Source organism: Drosophila sechellia, chromosome 3L (assembly GCF_004382195.2).
Source record: "Drosophila sechellia strain sech25 chromosome 3L, ASM438219v1, whole genome shotgun sequence".
NCBI lineage: Eukaryota > Metazoa > Arthropoda > Insecta > Diptera > Drosophilidae > Drosophila > Drosophila sechellia.
The window spans coordinates 19,185,961-19,211,317 of record NC_045951.1 but is presented as its reverse complement, the minus strand read 5'-3'; the positions used below and the strand labels follow the sequence as shown (position 1 = coordinate 19,211,317).

At 44.8% G+C, this 25,357-nt stretch overlaps 4 protein-coding genes across 5 annotated transcripts; 3 read left to right on the top strand and 1 right to left on the bottom strand.

The window, feature by feature from the left end:
- The first annotated feature begins 1,918 nt into the window (after nt 1–1,918).
- On the top strand, nt 1,919–8,548 carry LOC6619391. Its single transcript, XM_032718494.1, has 4 exons — nt 1,919–2,210; nt 3,214–3,386; nt 3,532–3,781; nt 7,052–8,548. The coding sequence occupies exons 1-4, from the start codon at nt 2,156–2,158 to the stop codon at nt 8,197–8,199; spliced, it is 1,626 nt and encodes a 541-aa protein (XP_032574385.1). The 5' UTR covers nt 1,919–2,155; the 3' UTR covers nt 8,200–8,548.
- Nucleotides 8,549–14,135: 5,587 nt separating this feature from the next.
- Nucleotides 14,136–18,915, top strand: LOC6619390. Of its 2 annotated transcripts, none has more exons than XM_032718229.1 (6): nt 14,136–14,238; nt 14,359–14,428; nt 16,221–16,332; nt 16,467–16,597; nt 17,355–17,504; nt 17,656–18,915. In XM_032718229.1, the coding sequence occupies exons 2-6, from the start codon at nt 14,377–14,379 to the stop codon at nt 18,804–18,806; spliced, it is 1,596 nt and encodes a 531-aa protein (XP_032574120.1). In that variant the 5' UTR covers nt 14,136–14,238; nt 14,359–14,376; the 3' UTR covers nt 18,807–18,915. The 2 variants fall into 2 exon arrangements, with proteins under 2 accessions (XP_032574120.1, XP_032574119.1); XM_032718228.1 differs by lacking the exon at nt 16,467–16,597 and adding an exon at nt 16,928–17,040 and having other exon boundaries at nt 14,155–14,238.
- Nucleotides 18,916–19,313: 398 nt separating this feature from the next.
- On the bottom strand, nt 19,314–21,719 carry LOC6619389 (guanine nucleotide-binding protein subunit beta-2). The gene is made up of 6 exons (XM_002043569.2): nt 21,554–21,719; nt 20,626–21,071; nt 20,370–20,571; nt 20,099–20,228; nt 19,928–20,014; nt 19,314–19,750 (listed from the first exon to the last, which is right to left on the bottom strand). The coding sequence occupies exons 1-6, from the start codon at nt 21,620–21,622 to the stop codon at nt 19,644–19,646; spliced, it is 1,041 nt and encodes a 346-aa protein (XP_002043605.1). The 5' UTR covers nt 21,623–21,719; the 3' UTR covers nt 19,314–19,643.
- A 285-nt stretch (nt 21,720–22,004) lies between these two features.
- LOC6619388 (signal transducer and activator of transcription C) lies at nt 22,005–25,121 on the top strand. The gene is made up of 5 exons (XM_002043568.2): nt 22,005–22,345; nt 22,404–22,545; nt 22,685–23,361; nt 23,423–23,576; nt 23,636–25,121. Exons 1-5 carry the CDS (start codon nt 22,117–22,119, stop codon nt 24,483–24,485), a joined length of 2,052 nt encoding a protein of 683 aa, XP_002043604.1. The 5' UTR covers nt 22,005–22,116; the 3' UTR covers nt 24,486–25,121.
- The last annotated feature ends 236 nt before the right edge of the window (nt 25,122–25,357 follow it).

The following is a 25,357-nucleotide window of genomic DNA, read 5'->3' as shown; positions in this document are numbered from 1 at the left end:
ACTCTTTGGAGTTGGAGCCACCAGAAATCAGAAAGAAACTGGAAAAAAAGCTGAAAAAAAAACGCTCAAGTTGGTGGCAGTTCGTCACGCCTTTAGACGCCTCTCCGTCAGCTGCCAGTCGGCGAGCCACGACGTACCGCTCTGTGGGCCATAAATGGCTTTAATTTGGCTTTAAAATGATGAAGGTCGCTGCGGGTAAAAAACTGCTTTTAAATTGGAACGACCAGACGACGCAGAGGAACTACTTAGCAGTCAAATTATAAAAAAAAATCGAAGATGTATCTTTCTTCAAGTTTGGTTGAAGCAATACGAACTTGAAATACACTTTCCAGTTTGAGGGATGCAAAGTTTCTTCGCTTTATATCATGAAACTTATTTTACTTGACATGACAAAGATACACTCTTCTTATTGTATAAAACTTGCCATATCTTTTAGACTTCCTTATGTAGAATATAATATCTATATGCAAAAGTTCTTTATTAGAAACCAGACTGGCTCTTCCACTCAAGCAAACTTCAAATGAGCTCTAAGGCTCTTTTAATCAAAGCCATTCTCGCTCCAACGTGGAGTTATGCCATCCAGGTGTGGGGAACTGCCGCCAAATCCCAGCTTAATAGGCTCCGTGTGGTCCAGTCAAGAGCTGCACGTCACGCATCTGGGCTCCCCTGGTACGTGACGAACATAGTCATCGAAAGAGATCTGAAAGTTACCCTTCTTGGGGATCAGATTAATTTCCACAGCAGCCGTTATGCCGACAGGCTTATGGCCCACCCGAACCGACTAGCAACTATCCTAGCTGATCCCATCTCTCTCCGAAGACTGAAGAGGGTACACCCCAGCGATCTCCTTACACGGAGGATAACATAACATATTACATTTTCTTTTGTACTTTATAATTAAGATACCACTTGGTCTCATTTATCTTTATCACACATTAGGTTAAGTTCAGAGGAATTACTGAACGATTCCTTTTGAAATCTTAATAAATAGAATTAGTTACTCCAAAAAAAAAAAAAAAAAAAAAAAAAAAGAAACCAGACTGTGAACAAAAACAAAAACTTGCTGGCAGCCCTTTTTTAAATGTCTCAAAAAGCCCTCTAACTAAGCTTGAAGATTTTACTGGTCAAGAAATTTGCACTTTACGCATCTTGAACCAAGTAGAAAAGATTTTATGCAACGTACAAGCATACAAATTCATATCAATCATACGCACTGTGGACTATCATTTAACTAGTTACCCTAGAGTACTTAAATAGCCGGAGCTTGGGAGATACCCAAACAAAAGTATGTACGTAGGATGATTAAAAATGCATTTTTGGCAACTGTATGCGTGTGTGTGGCTGTGTGGGCACACCCAAGTGGATCGTTTGGCCTGACACACATCCAACACCCTGCCGAAAATGGAGAGGGCTAGTCCCTAGAGTTCGTTGCCAATCGAGAGGCACCGCAGACGTTCTGGAATCCGCCATTACGGCCAGTGCATAGGTGCCATTTGCCAGGCACTCCAAACTTCGCACACTTGCAGTCCACAAGCATGGGGGCTCCACTTCTCACCTCACCGCAGTTCGAAGTCGATAGCCGCCACCATTTTGCATATAAAAGAGTGATCGCGTACGTGCCGCACTTCTCTCGTCTTTTCAACCACGATCCGGTCACGATCGGGCCCAGACTTGTGCAACACAAACACTCACAGAGCTATTCCGGCCCAAAGCCAATTGGCCAGAAAGGCAGAAAGCCAGAAAAGCAGAAAGCCAAACAGACAAACAGCCAAAAAGCCGGGCTTGCCTGTGATCAGCGATCGGCAATCAGTGGCTCAAAGCTCTTGTGGATCGCATTGGGCGCTACCCCAGCAGAGCTTTCCAAAACCCACCACAGGTGCTCGAAAGAGACGTCGCCGCCGCCGCCGTGTAATAAAAGAAGCAATTTTGACTTCGTCTGGGGCTTTGGTGTCAGAGAGGGGTTCGAGAAATTGTGCGCGGCATCGTAGCAAACAGTGTAAATGGAGCTTTGATAGCGATCGGAAGGACAAGACTAGCGCTCCAAGAAGTGTTTCTTTACCAAAGTGTGTTTGCCAGGAAAAAAACATCGATATAAGACTCTGAAAAAGTGTACAGCAAATAGCAGCGATCGATCCAATCCCAAGTCCACCTAAAGATGGCAAAACTGTTTGTGGTTTTTGCCGTTTTGGCTCTGGCGGCCTTTAACGAAGGTAAGGTCTCCAATGAAACGCACATATGTTATGCCTCGCCGTAGTCATAAGTTTTAATTATCGAACTGCAATTTGCATTTGGCTGGCGGAAGTTGTTGTCAAGACATCAATTAAAACTGCTCGACTGGTTCGGCCTTCACAGACAAAACGGAAACAAGAAGGCTGGAAATTGAAAAGCCGTTTTCGAGATGCAGATGTGAGTGGCGTGGCGTGTCGTAACCTTGATTATGCGAAAAGGACTCGTCCGGCTGTGACTAGTTGGAAAACAACTTTCGTTTTCCGAAGGGACAAACGATTGTTTGCCTTGAGTCGCGTTGAAAACCATTCAGCTTGACATTTGAGCTCTGTGAATGCAGTTCTCTGAAACTCAATACGAATCTCAATCCAAAACCACTTGGCTTTGACAGGCCATCGATCATGATTAGAGTCGCAGCATAAACATCGCCGTGTTGCTGTCCGTCAATTAACGGTTATGCAAATGCGGCAACTCCCTCGATTTCAAAAATTCAAATCCGAATTCGATTGCGATTTGAAAAATGCGCGACAAGTCGGCTGTTGCCAAGCGTCGCGAGATGCAAAATGTCAAAGTTAGAGCGCAGGCGCAGCAGCGAGTTTCTAAATTCGCTTTTCGGATTTCGGTATTTATTTTTGCACCGACATTTATTTGTGTTTCTGCGCTCGGTTCTCTGGTGACATCGTATTTCATAATGCCAAACGTGTTTTTTTTCGGCCAACACACCGAGCAACCAACCAGCCCGACCGCATGCCATGTATCCACTCGTATCTGTATCTCTGCAGCTGTAGCTGTAGCTGTAGCTGTATCTGTGTTTTTGTAACAGGAAGTGCCAGGCCATGGCGACATGGAACCAAACCCAACCCAACCCAACCCAAGCCAACTCAGTCCACACCCAACCCACATTCGCCGTGGAAATTCTTCCGGTTTTGCAACTCCAACTGCCACTGCATCCATTTATATTTCCATTTCCTTCGTTTCGACTTGCAGCCAGTGCCAGCGATCCGCTCCTGCGATTCAAGCGACAGGCCACCACCGAGGAGACCAAGAAGGAGGAGTCCTTCGAGAAGGAGCTTTGCAAGGACAAGGACGCCGGCGAGTGGTTCCGCCTGGTGGCCGGCGAGGGCGACAACTGCCGCGACGTCATCCAATGTACCTCATCGGTAAGTTGGGATACCTAGCTAAGTATCTATAGTTGCTATAATGGTTTACTTACAAATCTTTTGATGAGGGGTTGCTAGTCTATCTAATATATCTTCATAAAAAATACTTAATATTATTATTTTGTTTTTTGTATTTTTCCAACAGGGCCTGCAAGCCATCCGTTGCCCTGCTGGTCTGTACTTCGATATTGAGAAGCAGACTTGCGACTGGAAGGAGTCGGTGAAGAACTGCAAGTCCAAGAACAAGGAGCGCCGCGTGAAGCCCCTGCTCCACACGGATGAGCCCCTGTGCCAGGACGGATTCCTCGCCTGTGGCGATGGAAACTGCATTGAGCGCGGACTCTTCTGCAACGGCGAGAAGGATTGCTCGGATGGATCCGATGAGAACACCTGTGGTGAGTACTTTGCATAATTATTTTGTTTTTAAGCTCTTGGCACACCTAAGTCGAAGCACTTAACAGAAGTAATAAAATATGTAATTAGTACGCATTAGCAATTTTATGCATGATTTATGAACAGCCAAAAACTTAAATTGCAATAATTGGGCATTAGGCCAACTTTGGCCAAGGACCAATGAAATGGAATTACCAAAAATAATTGCTCCAATATGGGGGATAATACGTGCTCGCTCACATTTTTTGAAGCACTTTTTCATTTAAGTTTGACATTTGACAACAATAATTCAGTGTGACTCAGCACAAATAGAGGAGGGCGTCAATAGAAGTAAACCGCCGCCAAGTGTTGTTTGTAGGATTGGCTTTCCCAAAAGACCGAGGTTGAGTGCTATTACTCCATCGGCTCAAATGATATATGTAAGCCCTCAAGCTCATGATATGGGTGCATACTTTGTCAGATAACATGGCAATAGCATAAATAACTGATCTTATGTTGCCTCTCTTGATACATCCAAATCCGAATCCGAATCCAATATCTTTCTCTGGTCGAAATTTCTTCAGTTACTCCAGTCGCACCTTAAAACCGGTTGACGGCATTTAAGCATTACCTCAGAGGAGGAGGAACACTTCAAACTCCACTCTCGAAAGCACTGACACAACACAAGTGTCTGAATTTCGTGTTTCTTTCGGTTTTTGGTTTTTAGTTGTTGGTTTTTGGAAGGGGTTTGGGGATTCCAATGACGCCCACATGCAACGGAACCCCGTCTGCAGCACAGATCCCACGAACCGGTTTCGCAAAGCCCTTTAGCTCCGTCGGATCTCGGAGCCAGCTGGGATCAGCTCCGATCTCAAATGGACAGCGATCTTTGGGTGGAAATGTCAAGTGTGAAGTGGAAACGAAATGTCAGACACACGGCTGGTGGCCAGCTGGCTGAAACAGAGGGGGTTGGGGGGGAATAAGGCATGTATGGAAAACATTAAATCACTAATTAGCAACATCGTAATAGCGCTAACCTTGGACTTAATAGAAATCAAATCGTAGCAAAACAAAATGCCGCTCCATAGGTGGTTTCGATTCATGTGTAAATTAGCCTTACATAAGCGGCTTAAGAGCCACGGTTATTTTTAGCAATTGCAAAAAGCCGCAAAAGCCGAGCCAAAAGCGGGCGAAAAATAAACACACAGTCATAAACACCAAATAATAATACACTATAATAACAATAGTAACCGAAGATCGATACAGCAGACCGCGCAAAATCGCAACAAATTTATAAGAATACCAATAGCAAACAGTGAGTGCCATAAGTTTACGCTCACTGCGTTCTTCTGCTCGCACGAACGACATTTCCCAAGTGGATAAGCTGGCTAACCTGGCATATAAACGCTGCCTCAACAAGCCAATTAAATGCCAAATAAATCAGGCCAACTAGCTGCTGCTTCTGCTGGATTCACCACCACCTGCGATTGCGATCCGTAATGTATATATCTATCTATCTAACTATAAAATGCGAAAATTTGCACTTCTGCCTGACTTTTGAAATGCCCAGCCGAGCAGAAAGCCATGCCTGCGATCGCAAACAATTGAATAACTCCAGTCCAAGTTTAGACCACTTCGCCTTTGGGCTCAATGAGGAAGTCCACGTCTCCGGGAGGCGAAGCAAATGGCAGGCGATTAAAAGAGCGATTAACTGGTCATACATCGTAGTTTTGAAAACAGCGACAAAGTAACGAGGAAAGTGATACGAAAAATGTTGCCAAATAGTGCAGTTTTACTTGGGCAATGGCCATAAAGTCTATAACTGCACCACATATGTATGTATCTTTAAGATACATATGTTCCTATCCTATGTCTTTAGTTAAATTGAGATTATAAGTGCATATAAAAATTGGCATCAAATGATCATGACTTGTGCAAAATGATAAACTAATATCAAGTTGATTCAGAATGAAGAGTTCCCAGAATTCAATCAACACTTTTGATTAATGAATAGTTCCAGCTTCACATTACCGATTCTCGGAAATTCAGTTAAAAACAAAATTCCCCACAATTATTTCTCGACCACAATCCATCCCAATCTTGGCAAGCAGCTCCTCTTCGGCCATAATGAGCCAGCTCACATACATTCGGCAATCTGCGCGGCAATCTCAGCCAATCTCTGCAAAAATAAATAAAATGAGCAAAAGCCAAAAGCCCTAAAAAGTCAATAATGCCGGGGGATCTGGTGAATACCGAGTGAATACCGAATGCTGAATGCTGAACCGGTCCGGGATGACATAACAGTCGACTTTAACGACAGATTATTGGCCAATATCGGCAGAAAGGAGGGGAAAGAAAGCGGAGCCATGGCGCAAAAAGGTCAACAAAGAGACAAAGCCGGCAAAAAAAAAAAAACAGTGAAAAACTTGATGGACAAAATGCTTTGGCCTTTACATGCCGTGCCTGCCATTTCACTTTGGCCAATACCAATACCAAATTCCAAAAACCAAATGCCAAATGAGACAGCGGCCACAATAATTGCGGCTAATATCTTTGGAAACTTTCGCAATTGAATCCGATTGACGAGCCGGCAAGTGCAAGGCTTACCAATTGGTAATTGAGTGGACCATCATTTGCATTTGGACGATAGTCGGGCAACTTTTTATTTTTTGGGATGGGTAATGGGTGTGGTGTGGCCAATAAGCAAACGCTCTCTGCATTTCAAAGCGGCCTCGCTTGATTAACAACACTTGAAAATTGCTCAAAACAAAGCCAAGAAAAATGCCAATAATAATAATGAAAGAAACATATACCGATGAAAAACTCGCATTGTGCAGACATTTTCCATTCACTTTGCGTTTCGGTTTTCCCACCTTTCTTGATTGCTTTTCCAGACCGCCTCGGTTCATTGAACCAACCCCATACCCCCTGCCCCCGAAAGCTTTTCCCCCTCACCGCTGGCTAATTGCTTAAATATTTATATGAAAAGTTAAGTGAACTTTTGCCGGTCAGGTGAATGCAGTCAGAATATCAATTGTTTATTTGTTATTTAATGGGAATCGAGTTGGTTAGCAAAAGGAGTTCTAAATTGGGAAGCTTGCTATAATAAATTTGTATTTTACAGGGTATGTAATATTCTAATCATATACCTTCAATATCTCCAATAACTACAATATCTCTATAAGATATAAGATCTCTACTATCAATTCACATAGTTTGCGGAATCTTTCGTAATCTTCCTTATGGTTTCCCCAACCTAACCCCATAATTTGTACCATTTTCCCCGCCCACAGATATCGACAACGATCCCAACCGTGCCCCGCCCTGCGATCCCGCCGTGTGCGTCCTGCCCGACTGCTTCTGCTCGGAGGACGGCACCTCGATTCCCGGCGACCTGCCCGCCAAGGATGTGCCCATGATGATCACCATCACCTTCGACGACGCCATCAACAACAACAACATCGAGCTGTACAAGGAGATCTTCAAGGATCGCAAGAACCCCAACGGCTGCTCCATAAAGGCGACCTACTTCGTGTCGCACAAGTACACCAACTACTCGGCGGTGCAGGAGACGGCACGCAAGGGACACGAGATCGCCGTGCACTCGATCACGCACAACGACGAAGAGCGCTTCTGGTCGAACGCCACCGTGGACGACTGGGCCAAGGAGATGGCCGGCATGAGGATCATCACGGAGAAGTTCGCCAACATCACGGACAACTCGGTGGTGGGCGTGCGTGCTCCCTACCTGCGCGTGGGCGGCAACAACCAGTTCACCATGATGGAGGAGCAGGCCTTCCTGTACGACTCCACCATCACCGCTCCGCTGTCGAACCCGCCACTGTGGCCCTACACCATGTACTTCCGGATGCCCCACCGCTGCCACGGCAACCTGCAGAGCTGCCCCACCCGATCCCACGCTGTGTGGGAGATGGTGATGAACGAGCTGGATCGTCGCGAGGACCCCGTCAACGATGAGTACCTGCCCGGCTGCGCCATGGTGGACTCCTGCTCGAACATCCTGACCGGCGACCAGTTCTACAACTTCTTGAACCACAACTTCGACCGCCACTACGACCAGAACCGCGCTCCCCTGGGTCTGTACTTCCACGCCGCCTGGCTGAAGAACAATCCCGAGTTCCTCGACGCCTTCCTCTACTGGATCGACGAGATCCTGGCCAACCACAACGACGTGTACTTCGTGACCATGACCCAGGTGATTCAGTGGATGCAGAACCCGCGCACCATCAGTGAGGTCAAGAACTTCGAGCCCTGGAGGGAGAAGTGCGTGGTCGAGGGCAAGCCCGCCTGCTGGGTGCCCAACACCTGCAAGCTGACCTCCAAGGAGGTTCCCGGGGAGACCATCAACCTGCAGACCTGCGTCCGATGCCCCAACAACTACCCATGGGTCAGCGATCCCACTGGCGATGGTTTCTTCTAAGTCAGCGATCTTAGCCCCACGCCCCTTGAGCCCCGAGCTCTAACCCAAACTCTAACCCAAACTTAACCCATACCTATCACACACCAAACCCTAAGCCCTAGCCCAACACACTCTCGATCGATTATCGCCCATTTGAATTTGAATTGCAAGACTTTTACGAGTGCACTCGTACTCTCTATTTGACTGATTTCGAGGATCAAGTCTTTGCTGTGTTACGGTTACGTTAAATCAAAAACGAAATGAAATTCGACATGAGGACCAACAAAAGATATTCAAAACTGCAAGCCACAACATCCGAACTTGTGTTTACACTCTTTTTTGTAGTTTTACGTTAATTTGTATGTGTATATTTAAATAAAAAAAATGAAATAAACGAAAAAACCACAAAAAATCAAGAAAAACCAAATACTGGATTTTTAATTTGTTCCGGCCAGTCAAAATATCATTAAGTATTTAGTTGCCAGCTAGCAACAGAAATATGATTTCTAAGAAGCCAAGAGGAGCAAAAAATGGACAGCCCCCCATTTAGTATGCCATCTACCCACTGACTTACTAACCAGTTTCTTCGGAATTAACGAATTTGAATAACAATAACGCGTTTCGGTGGAGCTCAGTTTCGATTTCAGTTGGAGTCCCCCCCCACATGTGCATTTCATATGCAAATTTCGCATATGCCGAGACAGGTTTTGGACACCCCAAAAACGCCGATGGGACCAATCTCTCGATCCGGTCTAGAATGAGATATATCGGTCTATATTATACGGCCATAAAGTATGAAAGGCTACATTCGCTAGATTCGCTAATTCGTATGCGCACAAATCAATGCAGAGGGAGATTTCAATATGAATGTGACTCCGAGGATGGGCAAACAGGTTCTTGGGCTGGGTATTTCGGATTCGATTCGATCCGATTTGGTACGAATTGACTTGAGTTGACTTGACTTGGCTCTTTGCGCAATGGCTAACACATCGAAAAGCCGCTAATTAATCTTAAGCATTGCAAATTTTCGGCTGCAAATACCAGGCACATATGAATACACATTATATTTATATATATGTATATAGATATATTTGCAGCCAGATAAACAAATACAAATACGGGGATTCGTTGTATGTATCTCGCGGTGCGAATGCGACGCATAAATAAGTTTTATCATCCATCAAGGTAAGCGGCTCTCCGCGGCTCAAAAGTGGCCCAAAAAACGGGTTACCTGCGCTCAGGTGTGTAAGATTGTAACCCGAGCAAACTTTTACTTTTGCGCGCCGAGGTAAGTGAACTAGTTGCAAAGTGGGCGATTTGCACAAATTGCAAGCCGGTCCGCACAGTGGGTCGAAATAGCGACGAAATGGGTCCACAAACTATGAAGAATTGAAAAGTATAGAGGAAATTCCTACTTCCATCTCACATAATTCAATAAATTGCTTAATCAAAATTACATTTATTTATGACTTTTAAAATTGTCATCAACTCAAGAGCATTTTGCGCTCATAACCTTTTTATAGCCTTCGTTCAAATCGGGATCATATATATTTTTGGCGCGGCTTTAAAATTTGTCAATTTAAAAATATGCATAAACCGAAACTAATTAGCTAATCCTGTTTGCAGGCACCTCAAATTCATAAACATAGAGTAACGTGCCTGGCCGACTAACCGGTTTCATTCGGAATAGAAACGAATGCTATAATTTATATTAAACCGTTGACATGTATATACTTTAAAAACAGAATATTCCTAATGCTTTGATTTAAATTTGCAGCTGGAATTTATTAGCCACTGAATTCATTTGGTTGAGCTTGTGAAAAGGTTTCCCCATTTGCATTCGATTCCTCAACTTTTGTAAGCGTTTCGATCCACTGTTCGCCAAGCTGACGCCCCAACTAGTCGTATACTTAATTCTCGAATATGCTTCCTTGTTCTGGGCCGCCTTTTGATTCGTTGAAACGTGTGGGAGATTGAACATTGTTCAATCGGTGACGTCAACGGTGAGGCAAGGTGAAGCCATCAGCTTCCAGGTGAGTGATAAGTGGTCACCTTCGCTGCAGCTGGCAGGTGATCAGTAGAAGACATCGCCGCTTTTGACAGGCGATTTGCGAAAAGTTCAGACACACACAATAATTGCATAACGATGGCAAGATGGCAATTAAAATGCGGATCGCAGCTGATGAGTTTTCAAACGGAAAATGGAAATTGAAAGTCAAAGGCAAACAGTTCGCTTTCGATGCTCCGACGAGCGGAGATTGAAGTCTTAACTAAAAAGAAAGTCCGTTGTTTGCTGCAGGCCTTCGATGCTCTTGGCTGCCATAAATTAAACGCTCCCCGCGGATCGAAGATCCGACCGAAGATATATGTAGATATAGCCGGCGGAAAGGAGATCCGGCGACTCTGCGAGGAGGGGCAAGGGCGGAGTGCAGTTATGCAACGCAGCTCGTGTCTTGGTTTTTTATGGTTATGCATTTCTTTCGCAGTTTACAGGCTCATCTTCCACTCCGACTTCGGTTTATTGCCTTGGCCACCATTTCCTTCATTAACCATTCCGCTTTGCCTGCCGCTTACAAAGAAACCAATTTCTCTTTTCCCCCAAAAAAAACATATTTCTATGGTTTTGATTGGTTTTTAATATTCTGCTTTCCCAGAACGCCAAAAGAAAGCTTGGAAAAGCTCAGCCAAATTTAAATATTTATATGAAATTGGAGAGGAGATAGTCAATATATCTTTATCGATAATCAAGATATCTTTATCGATGTATTATCTACATCAAAAGTGAAAAGGAAATTAAATCAAATGACAGAAAATAAAAAAGAAACGAGTATTTTTATAAGCTGTTGCCTTTCGCTTATATTTATTTCAATATCTAATTAAAGTAATTCTTCTTGATTTTAAGTATTCAAAGGTACGTTCAAAGATAGAAAATATCATAGACTTTGTAAAGAACTGTAAAACATTGAATATGAATATATTTCACATCATTAAAGGTAAAATTTTCATTTCGCTCTAGTAGTTAGTTTAGTATGTGGGTCTATAATTCATTTATGATAAGCTAAGTTCACCCATATTTTAAAATAATGATTCAATAAGTGATAAGTACCGCATTAAATGCATCTTAAGTCGTGTAAAATCTCCGATAAAAGGCAGATTTGTAAGAAAAATTAATCCAGCTCTTCTTTATTATGTTGTTCCAAGTTCCAAGATTTACGTAAACTAGGAAGTTGCTTAGAATCACTAACGCCAAAGCTGATTATCTTCATATGTATGGAAATCATTAGCGCAGACAGATGGATCCGTCGAAACGCATTTGGTATGCAAAATAACTCGCTTTAATCTGGCGAAGGACTATGGAAAAGCCCATGGGAGTTGCTGATTTGACTCTTTTCAAGTCCAAAGTGTGTCACTCATACGCTCAGTTCGAAATCTCGAATCGCCGACCTTTCCAGCGAAACAGATGGCAGCTGCGAAAAAGGCTAAGTCGCTTACAAATTTAAATCAAATCAATGGCAATAAGACAATAACAATCGCCAGCAACTAGAAACAAATCGAAATATCGAGGGCAACTAAATTATGTAAATCCGTAAGAGTCGTGGTAAAAAATAAGATGATAAAATAAAACGATTTTCACTGCTCATCTGGTCAAATCATCGCTTTGGGGTGCCAGTGCCAGTGCCATCATATCATCAACATTTTCACTCTAATTGAAAAACCAGTTTTAACAGTTGATTAAACGGCAAGAAGAAGACGCGGAGTAATAATAATAATCAGTGCTTTTTGTTGCCTTTCGACGAGATGCTTCACCAGTTGAGGGATTATATCACCGTATCACCTCCGAAATTAATTGTAACTAAGAAAATGCTGCAATCGCCATTTCGCGCCGAAGAAGGTGAACCGCTTTTTGCGGCATCTTCGTGCCAATTGGCCAACCTTCACTCCAGTTGTGTTAAAAATATATATAATTGTGATCCGAGCCGATTCCGAGAATTTTCCACTGCACTCGGTCGGCAAAAAACTACAAAAAAAAAAAGAAAAATACTAAGAAAAAACACTCATACGCCATGTTGGCCTTTCTGCATTCTCATTTGACTTATGCACAGAGTGCTTGCTCTTTGGCGACGTGACAGAACTCGTTTTCAAGTTCAGGAAATAACTATGCAATGTGCTGGAAATACTCGAATAAATTGCATTAACACGCCACCACCGCCGCCAGTCGATTCCTTCTAGATCGAACACGAATCAAACTTAATTGACATTGCTCTGGGGCTTATATCTGTGATCAAGTGATCCGATCTGTGGTCAAGTGAAGCGGTCTTGGGAAAAAAGCAAAAGTGGTAATATTGAAGAAATACTTGATACTCATGATAGCCATGATACTCATGATCGATGGCTCTTGGAAAACTTCGTGTGAAGGCTGTCGTCAATAATATAGTCACTTTAGGTTCTTAGCAACTTCTTTAGTTTTAGTAATATTATTACAGTAGCTTCCAAAAAATCCACACAAAATATTGTTAGCCAACCAAGCCCCTTTGAGCCCAATATCGAATTTGAAACGTTTTCAGGATTTTAAGGATTAAACAAATAAGGCAACTCGAACTAACTATTTTATGAACTCATAAGTTTATTTGCTGAGTTGAAATAATAATAATTTCAAGCAACTGTAAAAAGCAAATATTATGTTTTCCGATTTGTATTATTCATTAAGCAAACATTTATCTTTGCCTTCATTCGTTTCCGTGGCAAAGTGATCGAAGATTTGTGTATGCCCATTGTCCGCAGAAGTGTCCGCAAGTTGTCCCCAACAATTTCATATCCGCAAGCATGCTCCGTTTTGTTGCTGCGTTTGTTTTTTATTATATTTTTTATTTTGCTCACTCTTACGGGTTTTGGATGGCTTATTGAATAACAGGCAGCAGGTATTCGACTGGTAGGTTGGCTGGTATGTGGCCCTTAACGCGCCTGCATCTGCTCCATCTGGTTTACATAACCAGCGACTGGGGAGTGCAAAAAAAAAAAAAAAACATAAAGAAGGGAATAACAAAACAGTTAACAACGGCATCGACTTGGCTTGGCATAATTAAGCAACTCAAGATCTTCGACAGGGAGTGCATTCGGACTTAATCCCTGTGACTCAGCGACACTCGCAAGAAGACTCTCTTCTGCTGGAAGACTCGAGCACTCGATGGCTCGAGTCGTCGGAGGTTTAATAACCTTTTGGTGTCTTAGCCACGTTAACAAGAATTTTATGCGACAGCTGCGATTGGCATACAAATGATCGGGAAGCTTCCAGAGGCAGCCAAGCCCCCTGTTTAGTATGCACCAGGTGACCCGGGCTCCAGCCCATTGGGATTCTCGGCTCGTTTGGGTGAAAATAAAAATCAAGTGGCCAATAAACGTGCTGTAGAAAACGGTTTAGAAAGAAAAAAAAACAGTTACGAAATCGAGATTATCGTAGAATAGTTTATAGTTTTGATAGAATCGACGAGACGCAGCCGCGTTGCAGATGTTCGAACAAAAGACTCGCGAATTCAGGGTCAGTGGCAGAAAGAGATTGATGGGCACTCGGCTTTGATTTATGTATGTCTAAGCGGATGACTAACTAGCGGAGTAAACAAACAAGCCCAAGGGGTGCAGTCGTCTGGAGCCAAAAAAACTGAAAATCAAAAATCAGAAATCAAATCAAATCCCCCGCACAATCGGTCGTAAAGTACGGACCGATCCCGCTCCCACCTGCGCCTGTAAATGCTAATTAACCTTTCTTCACACATCGAAGAAGCGGAGAGACGCCCGCGTACCTTGGCATTTCCGAATGCGATCCACAAGACTGCCCCTCGAAAGCTCCGGCGCCGGCGCAGCGGTCGTGGTGAGTTGGCCAAAGGGTGAGTTGCCCGCTACCCACCATGGATTCGAGCCCGGCCAAGACACCTCGGCTTGATAAATAGAACTCGTTGCTGGTGGCCAACACCTAGTGTAAGCGTGGCTGTGTATTGGAAGAGTGAGCTCCGTTCACTCCACTTCCATTCGAACCAAGCATTCCCACTCAGAGTCTGGGCAAAAGTTAGTTGAGTTTTCCAAAGTTAATACCTATAGCTATACCTCGTACTATGTGCTATTAGTACCTATAGTACGGCATTGTGACTAGTGTGTTGCTAACCCTTCTACGAATTTCGCCCGCAGAGAGCTCTGGAATCTATCATGGCGCGTTGGTGGCCAATTTTGAGCGTTGTGTGCCTCTGCCTGGCTGTTGGTGAGTACTCCATTCGATTACACCTAGTACGTAGGTAGCCACTAGTTGTGTCTAGAGTTAAGTTGCCGACCTCTGGTGGTGGAAACTTTGCCACTTTTCGCAAGGTTGCCAAAGAAAAAATACTATGCCACCTCGATCGTTGGCCAAGGCGAATAAACTTGAAAAAGTGCGATGATGTGGGCTCGAAAAACAGCACAATTGATCGAAGTCGAAGTCGTAGTCATTAGCGGCATGCAATCGATCAAACTGATCCTTCACTCGCCGCTGGTGATGTAATAGTTCAGTTGTCGGAAAACGAGGAAAAGACGAACCACAAAAAAAAAAGAAAAGAAACTGTGGCAAGAGGACGAAACTCCGGTTGGCCATAAAACCGAAATTAGCATTGGAAAACGAACAAAACCAGCCGTCTGCTGTCTGCCGTCGGTTCCGTTTCCATGTAGATATACACATATATGTATTTTTGGACTCGCCAGTGTTGTTTATGCAATATCATTTTAATGTTAAACCGAAAACGGGTTTCCAATAACCACAAAATCAACATCAACAACATCGCTGTTAGCCAATACTCTCAACCCGTTTGGAAAGACACCTTACATGACCAAGCGCTACCGTAAGATACCGCATTCGATACGGCTCCGCCAGCATTCCCCAGATCATCCCAGATATGTGGACCTGTGCCCATAAATGGGATATGCCGCTTTCGTTTGCCCTTTCGATTTCAGCCGAAACGAGATGGAGACAAACTGTAATGAACAAAACCGAGAGTTGTTTTGGTCGGCTAGAAGTGGTACTCGTATTTCCACACACCAATGGCCAAAAACCGGTCGAAAGTCGTTGGTGTTGGGCGTAAGTTAACCGTTAACCCATGAGGTGCGGCCAATTATACTGGTTAAGACGCCGATTAACTGATAGAACGACTGTGATTAATGGCAGCCATCGCGATCAAGTTGCCAATGAGAACAATACCAATTTAACAATTAAGATGTTGGCAAATTATCAACGAACGGAGTTAGGAAAGAACTAGATTGACTTTAAATACTAATATTAATTTTTTAGAGTATTTAATACCATTTAATTTAAATAGGTTAACAAGTACTTATATTAAAGAAAGTGTCTCTGGTGTTTTCTCTTCTGTCTCGTATCTCAAACTATTTTTCAATTCTGTTCAAATTCATGGCGATTTCTTTAGAAAACGTTTCCTCTTCTTCTTGACAGTGTGTCCCTATTCTATTCTATTAAAAAATTAAAACAAAAATATATTAGATTTTCTTAAGCAGTAAAAATGATATTTGTTGGCACGATAATATGTAAACATTTCTATTCAGCCAGATGGCTTGTATGTAAAAAATTCATTTGAACCTGCCATAGATCAGGACCCTTCAAGGAGATACCAAAGAAAACATAATTATGAGAATTGACAAAGCAACGAAAATTATAAATTGAATACTGCATTATTTACTTTTTCGCAAAGTTTGCTACAAACTTCTTTATCAAATTGATGGTTCAAAATGTGTGGGGAAAATTGTGGAAAATTTCCAATGAATTTCGTTCAGAAAACATCATTCCGATCGAACATCTGTTTCCTATATATTCCGATCGAAAGTATATAACTTTTTACATTAAAACTTCTTAGGCATCAAAATATTTTAGAAGCACTAAAGTCCAGAGACTAGAACTACGTTGGTATGGCTAGAAACTAAACAAATGCACACAATCAATGTAGTCAAGTAACACGAGTGATCCACAACGACCACTGTACTCACATGCCCAACCATCTTTCCCATCCCAACAGCACAAGGCCAGGACAAGCTGGAGGGCGTTGATGTGGAGGAGGTGTGCGCCGATCGTCCCGCGGATGAGTACTTCCGCCTGGAGACCGACGGCGACTGCCGCGAGGTGTACAGGTAAGCCGAATTGCGGCCACATGTGGCCCTGGGTTGTCCGATCGTTCAGCTGAGACGGCTGATGCCCGATGATGCAATGACCAATGCAGCACTCCTACAACCAATTCTTGCCACTTCTTGTATCGCCATCGAAGGTGCGACAGTGCCGGCGAAGATGGCACTTGGCGTTTGGCGCCGATTCGCTGCGCCGGCGGCCTGGCATTCGATGTTCTGCGCCAACTTTGCGATTGGAAGTCGAATGTGAAGTCCTGCGATGTGCTCGAGAGTAAGTGACGCCACCCAGATCGAACCGATCAACCAGATCACACAATCCGCTGCGGATGTCTAAAGCTCAAGATACTTCCCGAGAGCCCAGATCCCCAGCCCAATATCAACCACCCCTTCTCTATCGCTGTGTCTGTCTATCTGTCTCTCACCACCCCTGTGTGTGTCTGTCTCTATCTCTTTGTGTGTGTCACTAAAACCGGGGAATCCCCGAGTCCCCGAATCGACCGAGTCATTTCATAAACACCCTGAATCCACCCCCGGAATCGGTGCCAAAGTTCTCTAGCTAGCAACGCCAAAACGAAATCAGAACATGAACTTTATTTTGTAGATGTACCAAGTCGGGTTTGAAAGAAATTCAGTGTCCTTCGGGTCTGGCCTTCGACGTGATCAAGCAGACCTGCGACTGGAAGGCCAAGGTGACCAATTGCGACGAGAAAGAGAGTAAGTGTGACGATCAACCAGCCAGACCAACCAGTCAAGCCAAACAAACAAACCAACCAACCAAACAACCAAGCCAATATACACCTGTACATACAGTAGTCAGCAATGTTAGACTTCCGGAACTTTGGTAGATCCACGAACGAAACAAACCCTAACCCAGCTCGAAACTAACACCCACCTAAACTACTAAACCCCATCACACTCATGTAAATACTTCTCATTTCAAAATTTAGACATTTGTTGTCACTAACACGCCTCCACCCACTAATAGCTCCAAAAAGTGGCTTCCCACTAACTAAGTGTTCATTCCACAGAGCCGCGCAAGGCCAAGCCCATCCTGAAGACGGATGAGCCCATCTGTCCCGAGGGAAAGCTGTCCTGCGGCGACGGCGAGTGCCTGGACAAGGAGCTCTTCTGCAACGGCAAGTCCGACTGCAAGGACGAGTCCGATGAGAATGCCTGCTGTAAGTCCATCACACGTTTATTCCTACAGATTCCAAATGAATTCCAAATGATGCTTGAGATGATGATTTGTTGAAAAAATGCAGCATACATTACAGCGCGAAGTTCAATAAATGATCCAGAAGATAATCCCCAACCATCTCCCATTTCCAGCTGTCGATGAGGATCCCAACCGCGCCCCCGAATGCGATCCGACGCAGTGCGCCCTGCCCGACTGCTTCTGCTCGGCGGACGGAACCCGCATTCCCGGCGGCATTGAGCCCCAGCAGGTGCCCCAGATGATCACGATCACCTTCAACGGTGCCGTCAACGTGGACAACATCGACCTGTACGAGGACATCTTCAACGGACAGCGCCAGAATCCCAACGGCTGCTCCATCAAGGGCACCTTCTTTGTGTCCCACAAGTACACCAACTACTCGGCGGTGCAGGACCTCCATCGTCGCGGACACGAGATCTCCGTGTTCTCGCTGACGCACAAGGATGACCCCAACTACTGGACCGGCGGCAGCTACGACGACTGGCTGGCCGAGATGGCCGGCTCCCGACTGATCGTGGAGCGCTTTGCCAACATCACCGACGGCTCCATCATCGGCATGCGGGCGCCCTACCTCCGCGTGGGCGGCAACAAGCAGTTCGAGATGATGGCCGACCAGTTCTTCGTGTACGACGCCTCGATCACCGCCTCCCTGGGCCGCGTGCCCATCTGGCCATACACCCTGTACTTCCGCATGCCGCACAAGTGCAACGGCAACGCGCACAACTGCCCGTCGAGGAGCCACCCCGTGTGGGAGATGGTCATGAACGAGCTGGACCGGCGCGACGACCCCACCTTCGATGAGTCCCTGCCCGGTTGCCACATGGTGGACTCCTGCTCGAACGTGGCCAGCGGCGACCAGTTCGCACGTCTGCTGCGCCACAACTTCAACCGCCACTACAATAGCAACCGTGCTCCACTTGGACTCCACTTCCACGCCTCGTGGCTGAAGTCGAAGAAGGAGTACCGCGACGAGCTGATCAAGTTCATCGAGGAGATGCTCGGCCGCAACGACGTGTTCTTCGTGACCAACCTGCAGGTGATCCAGTGGATGCAGAACCCCACCGAGCTGAACTCGCTGCGCGACTTCCAGGAGTGGAAGGAGAAGTGCGACGTCAAGGGCCAGCCCTACTGCTCCCTGCCCAACGCGTGTCCCCTGACCACCAGGGAGCTGCCCGGCGAGACGCTGCGTCTCTTTACGTGCATGGAGTGCCCCAACAACTACCCCTGGATCCTGGATCCCACCGGCGATGGCTTCTCCGTTTAAGGCCGTCCCGTCGTCGCTATCCTTCCATCTACCCAAACAGGAGAACAACTCACAGTAGTTCCACCGAGAGTCTGATAAACTAAACAAACTGTACCAGCTGATCTATGCTGATCCATCTACAGAATACTCAAATCGTTGCATCCTGCTTCCTGTGTGATCCTAAACCACTTTCTATCTGTTATTTATGCGACTTTTATTTTCTCTTTCTCTCTTTCTATCTATCCATCTGCTATCTATCTGTATACTTTCACCTATTCTGTATCTGTATCTGTATCTACATCTGTATCTTTATCTCTCTGTTGATTTCAAAAGTGATTTGTTTTAATTTACCTAGCTGCCTCTTTGACCAGCTCAAAGACAATTTCCACAAACAAACAAAACCAAGGGCCAAAAATCGCAGCAGCAAAAATATCTTCGTAATTGTATAAGTATTTTTTATAAGAAAAATATAAAAAATATATAAAAAAATTAAGTTGCAATGGAGTTTAAATGGGGGAGACGTGGTACTTTGTTGTACTATTCATACATTTTATTATCGCACATCCAATTGGCAATTGGCTACTTTCTCTAGGTAATCAAGTATTCAATTATTATAATTATATTCATACGCACGCTTTGCTTGCAAATTAGCACTTAAAGGGGGCAAGCTATTCTCATATTCGCAAGTTTATAAATAGTTTTAAACATTGTATTAATATTGTAAGTCTGCACTGAAAACTATTCTCGTTACTAGCAGGCGAACTATGAATAATACGTATACGTAATTTGCAAACAAACCGCACGCATAAACGTTGTCTTCGCCTATGGACGACACTGAACCCAGATCAGAGCCACAGATTAGAGCCACAGACGCACTTGCTGATCCCAACTGGTGGACGCCAGGCACATGCCATTGGGGCACAGGCTGATGCAAGTGATGCGGTTCTCGTGACCAGACAGTGTGCCTGTGAAGGAATGGAAAGTGGAAAGCAGAAAGTGGAGAAGAAGGTCAGCAAATCGATGTTAGTCAAGTGCCAGCCTGAGCATAAGCTTCGCCTCCATCCCCGTTCTTTATCATCGAATCCCCCAAGTGCAATGGATACCCAATACCCAATACGAACTACCCGATTCCCTATACCCACCCGTGTGCCGCTGCTTCATCGTGTCCCACGAGTGCACGTTGCCCTCAATTCCGCCGCACATGAGGTAGCGCCCGCTGGTCGATAGAGCTGGTGGGGGACACAAAATCAGATTAAAAACCCGTCAAAAGTCAAGGCGACCGTGTTCCACCAAGACGGAGAACGAGAACCCACCGCACGACGTGAAGCCAGTGTTCTTCTGGGGCGGCTCATACTGGGCGATTTGCTGGTCCGCCCGCAGGTCGTACATGCGCGCCGTCTGGTCCTCCGAGCAGGAGGCGAACCCGAAGCCACTGGGATGGTACTGGAATCGAGGGGGGAAGGACAGACACTATTAGAAAACTCATAATTGGGTTGGTGTAATGAATATATTTGTATTATCTTACAAGTACTAATTGTTAATTGATTCAAGCTATTAATATTAAAAACATATATGTGTACTCACGCAGACGGATGACACATCCATGTCATGACCGAAGAACATCTGCTTGTGGCCCTCCTCGCGCACATCCCACAACTTGGCAGTTTTGTCCACAGAGCCAGTGATATAGGTCTTCATATCTGGCGAAAGCGATAAGCCAGCGATATCACCAGCGTGTCCATTGAAATCCATTGTCTTGACGCCCTTCTCAAGATCCCAATGGCAGCTGTTGGTCATAAGAAACTTAGATTTTACTCCAAAAAGGTTAGCAATGTCCTACATTTTCATATCTCCCGAGCCGGTGATCAGATGGCCGTCGTCGAGGAAGCGACAGGAGCTGAGGAATCCCTCGTAGCCCATCAGCTCCTTGACCATCTTAGCCACTCCGGAGGCATCACGATTGTTTACATCGTAGACGGTGCACTGGTTGTCCATTCCTCCGCAGGCCACAAAGTTACCCGACGGCGAGAAGGCCACCGTCATCACCCAGGCGGATCTCAAGGGGATGATCTGCACCTTGTTGGCGGTCCAGGTGTCCCAGATGATCAGCTTGCCGTCCAGCGATCCAGTGACGCAGTGCCGCGAGTCCCCGGCAAAGTGCACCGAATTCACCTTGTTGATGTGGCCCTTGAGAATCTTCTTGGATGAGAATCGAATCTTCGGCACATCGCCCATGTCGCCGCATTTATCGGCCAACGTGCAATCAGCCTTGCTCTTTTGGTCATCCTGACAGAAAAAACATATTAATAAATTACACTATATGTTCTTGATCCATAAAAGATTTTAGTTATACAAGCATGACCATATTTAAATTAAGAAAAGACAGGCAATACCTACAATTTAAATCTGTTTGTAATAACTAATATATAATGATTATGTCTAATACACAAAGTGTGATTAAGTCCTAACTAATTTCGATACTAAATATTATGACAGTAGCTGGCACAGATTAGCAATTTTAAGTCCTATTTATTTGTATATTTATATTTTATTTTTATTATATTTATAAATTAAGGATATAGGTGCAATCTTTTTATACGAATTCGTTTTTAAGTTTAAAAAATTAATTTTTTACGGCCTTGAAACTCATTCTTTTATATGTTTATGTTTTTAAAATTTAATATTACAAGCTGTTGTTGCTATATTTATTCTCTGACATTTCGAAACTGAAATTAATCCGCTGTACGTTGAGTATACATTTTATTCACCTTAAACTTCTGTATCATGCCATTGATTTCGTCGTAGAGTTTTTGTGTTTCTGGGTCAATTTTCGGCATTATTGAGCATTAATTATATAAGGACGGCTGCAATATTTGCCAGAAGAAAGTTTCTAGTTTTAAACCGCTCCGCGTCGCACAATAAACTGAGAGTTAAACAATTTGTTTTGCCTGAATGTTATGATGTTTTCTTTTTTCCTCAGCGGTAATGCAATTAGCTAATTGGATTAGCCGTTAAATACAAATGTATAGAAAGACGTTTTTTTTGGCGCCAAAAACTTAAAATCAAACATATGAACGGGGCTGCCAACTTATCGAAATTGTGTGCGTCTTTGCCAGCACTGGACTGTTCATGGTGACCAGGTCTGTGGCCATCAAGTGTTCCGCTCAATGTAAATACGGTGTTTGTATGGCCAAGGCGAATCTGGTCCCTCTAATTACACAACTCTCCAGGATCAGCTGTTCGGTCACCTCATTTTTGTTTTCCCTGCTTTTATTTATAACAATTGCCCATATTAACACACCGCCAGCATGGACACCAAGTAGGGAGCGCCATGGAGACCCTGCCATGTGCTAACCAGCTGCAGGAGCACCAGCAGCACGCGAATCTCAGCATAGACCCTAGTCTGGGTGAGAATGTGGTCAGCATTCCCAAAGAGCTGATTCTCATCTCACTGGTCTCCCAGGAGCAGTCGCTGTACAATCCCAAGCACCCCAACTACCGCAACACCAAGACCAAGGACGAGAAATGGCTGGAGATTGGCAGCAATGTGGGTTGGTCAGGTGAGTGGATGGTTAAGTTTCCCCACCAAAAAGTTGGCACTTAATCCCATTTCCGCAGACGTCCAGTGCAAGTCCAAGTGGAAGGCCTTGAGGGATCAGTACTGCCGTGAGCTGAGGCGCGCCAAGGCCTCCTCAAAACCAGTGAAGTGGAAGTATTTTAAGGAGCTGGATTTCCTGCGTCCATATGCGCTGGCAAGAAAGTAAGTAGCCCGTGGAGCAATTCAAGTTGGCACCGCCATGCTGACTATACAGCATGTGAAGCTATCACTAGTTCTGGTCTTCAGGCTTCCAGATGTGTAACCACTTTGAATGGATTTAATTAAACCCACAATTCTTCAGTTACAGAGGCAGATCTGGTCAGACTACCAATGGCGTCGTGGGTACGACGGTGACCCCTCTATCGTTGCCCATGACTACTTCCTTTAGCAGCAACAGCAGCAGTCAGAACCTCAATCTCTCCGGCAGCATTAAAATTGAGGATGCCAGTGCATCCACGCTGCTCGACAGCTGCAGCTTCAGCTCCGCTAGTTCAACCGATAAGAAGCCTGCAGCCACATTCTTGGCCAGCCATATTGGAGCCGTGCTGCAGCAGCAACAGCAGCAACAAATGCACTCGCAGCCGGAAGCCAACTGGAACTATCTGACGGATGCGGGAGGCGGTGCTACTCCATCAATCATAGTGCAGTGTGGAGCCGCCAACACAACCACGGTTGTGGACACTCTCTACAACGAAATAGTGGACTGCGTCAATGCCGCCAATCAGTCGAGCTCGGCCGCAACAATCACGTCTACTGTATCCACCACTTCAGCAGCGCACAATCAATCGACGAACGCCGAGGAGGAGGACGACGATCCAATACACACATTTCTCAACATGGAGAGCTACTTCGAAAAGGAACTGATCACGCTGATCCAGCAGGAGGACCTGATCTACAACTATGGCAACGAGAACTATCGCAATGCCAAGCTCAAGATGGAGGTGTGGGAGGAAATCGCCAGAAAACTAAAGAAGTCGGGTATGTGGTTGATAAACTTGTCAAAGGATGAAGATGATTTTTCAAGCATTAACTATTTTAGTGAAACAGTGTCGACTGAAGTGGAAGGCTTTAAGGGACCAATATGCACGCGAGCACAAACGATTGAGGACACTGATGCACATGGATGCCACATCGCGTTGGAAGCACTATGATTCGCTCAGTTTCCTTCAGAAGTACATACAACAAAAGACGCTGTAAGAGAGGCTTTGTGGATTTTAACATAATCATATATTAATAACTTTGTACCCTTCAGGGAAAGCGATTCGCAACTCAGTATGCTGCTACCCAAAAATGACCCGGTGAGAGAACTGGAGGACCATATGGCCCATTCTCACTCACCGCCCACGCAGCAGAACACTATAGAGTCATCTTCGTCGAGTTCCCAGCTTAACTTGCCCGCCCTGCCTCATTTGACAGGACCACACAAGGCTGAACCACAACAACAACAACAACAACAGCGGGAAGAGCAGCACCAGCAGCAACAACAGCATCAGCAGCAGCAACAGCAACAACAGGCAAGTGAACTCTGTGTGGCCACCTACGACGACATGGACATCGAGAATTACATCAACGGAGATGTACACCATCATGATGATGATGTGGAAGACGATGAGGATGAGGAGATGGAAACCACAACGGCGGCGGAACAACCTCCTCAGCAGCAGGATCAGCATGTAATGGCTTACGATCACGAAGATGGATCCGTTTACATGGCTGTTCCAAGCGTTGGCAGTGCCATGTCTAAGCAAGAGCAGCTCAGAGACGGGGCCACCAGCCTGGAAAATCAGCAGCATCAATCAACTGGGGAGTACCAGAAGATGGAGATGTCAACTCCAACCACGCCTAGGTACCAGAATGCTGCCACTACGCCTAGCTCCACTTCCACGTCTCGCTATCACTCGGCGCCCATTACGCCCAGCAAACCCAGCCATATGGAGTATCCCTCCAGCAATGGCCACAACTCCGGAGAGGACGATGAGATAGGAGCGTTCTTCAAGGCTGTGTCCATGAAGATACGCAATGCTCAGCTGGAGCCGGTGGCTTTTACCGATCTGCAAATTGAAATTCTGCGTGTCATCAACGAGGCACTGAGGAATCACTAGCGCTGCTGGTGATCTTTGGCTACCTGGAGAGGAGTATGACGCTTGAGCGGACCATCAACGGTTTCAGGGCGACTCATTCTAGACATTAAGTGTTATTTCAAAGTGTTTTTCTAATTTCTAGACGAGTTGATATCATTGTACATTTTTATACCCGTTACTCGTAGAGTAAAAGAGTATACTAGATTCGTTGAGTTAGAAGGAAGCGTTTCCGACCATATTATTGATCAAGATCAATAGCCGAGTCGATCTGGCCGTGTCCGTCTGTCCGTTTAAACTCGAGAAGGTTGATTAGTCTCGTAATTTTCTATCGATTTGCAAAAATGATGAAATTTCGCGTTGGCATTCACACTAGCTGAGTAACGGGTATCTGATAGTCGGGGATCTCGACTATAGCATTCTCTCTTGTTTTCATTTAAATTTCTGAAATTTTAAAAGCGAAAATCGTTTGCTTAACTAGCTCGCGGGCGGATCTTAAAATGTTATATGTACATAGACAAAAATCCAATAATAGCGGAAAGAAATAGTGTTTATTAGCTTAGGATGCTTCCGGTGCTGACGGAACCGGAACTAAAAATTCAATTAATTATTTAAATACTTGTAACCAAATCGATTGTAACCAATTCATACAATGTCAAAGAAAAAAGAAAATATATTTTTAAAGCAAATATTCCTAATGCAGGGTGAATTTGTCAGTTGGATCGGGATAATAATGTCGTACCCTAATAACTCGTATATTAAAAGGGTATACTGGTTTCATTGAAAAGTACGTAACAAGCTGGAGAAGTCATTTTCTACCCTATAAAAGTTCGTTAGCCTAGAGGTTCTGGCTATGTCCGTATGAAAGTCGTGATAGCGGGAACCCACCTAAATGG

Bases quoted from the DNA above. Each gene is read 5' to 3' on its own strand.
- LOC6619390 (XM_032718229.1), top strand. From the start codon at position 14,377: ATGGCGCGTTGGTGGCCAATTTTGAGCGTTGTGTGCCTCTGCCTGGCT. The intron at 16,598-17,354 runs GTAAGTGACGCC...TTCATTCCACAG, and splicing joins GTCCTGCGATGTGCTCGAGA to AGCCGCGCAAGGCCAAGCCC. The intron at 17,505-17,655 runs GTAAGTCCATCA...TCCCATTTCCAG, and splicing joins GTCCGATGAGAATGCCTGCT to CTGTCGATGAGGATCCCAAC.
- LOC6619389 (XM_002043569.2), bottom strand. From the start codon at position 21,622: ATGCCGAAAATTGACCCAGAAACACAAAAACTCTACGACGAAATCAAT. The intron at 20,572-20,625 runs GTAGGACATTGC...TATGACCAACAG, and splicing joins GGCTCGGGAGATATGAAAAT to CTGCCATTGGGATCTTGAGA. The intron at 19,751-19,927 runs GTGGGTATAGGG...ATTCCTTCACAG, and splicing joins GATGAAGCAGCGGCACACGG to GCACACTGTCTGGTCACGAG.
- LOC6619388 (XM_002043568.2), top strand. From the start codon at position 22,117: ATGGAGACCCTGCCATGTGCTAACCAGCTGCAGGAGCACCAGCAGCAC. The intron at 22,546-22,684 runs GTAAGTAGCCCG...ACAATTCTTCAG, and splicing joins CCATATGCGCTGGCAAGAAA to TTACAGAGGCAGATCTGGTC. The intron at 23,362-23,422 runs GTATGTGGTTGA...TAACTATTTTAG, and splicing joins CAGAAAACTAAAGAAGTCGG to TGAAACAGTGTCGACTGAAG.
- LOC6619391 (XM_032718494.1), top strand. From the start codon at position 2,156: ATGGCAAAACTGTTTGTGGTTTTTGCCGTTTTGGCTCTGGCGGCCTTT. The intron at 2,211-3,213 runs GTAAGGTCTCCA...TTCGACTTGCAG, and splicing joins TCTGGCGGCCTTTAACGAAG to CCAGTGCCAGCGATCCGCTC. The intron at 3,387-3,531 runs GTAAGTTGGGAT...TTTTTCCAACAG, and splicing joins TCATCCAATGTACCTCATCG to GGCCTGCAAGCCATCCGTTG.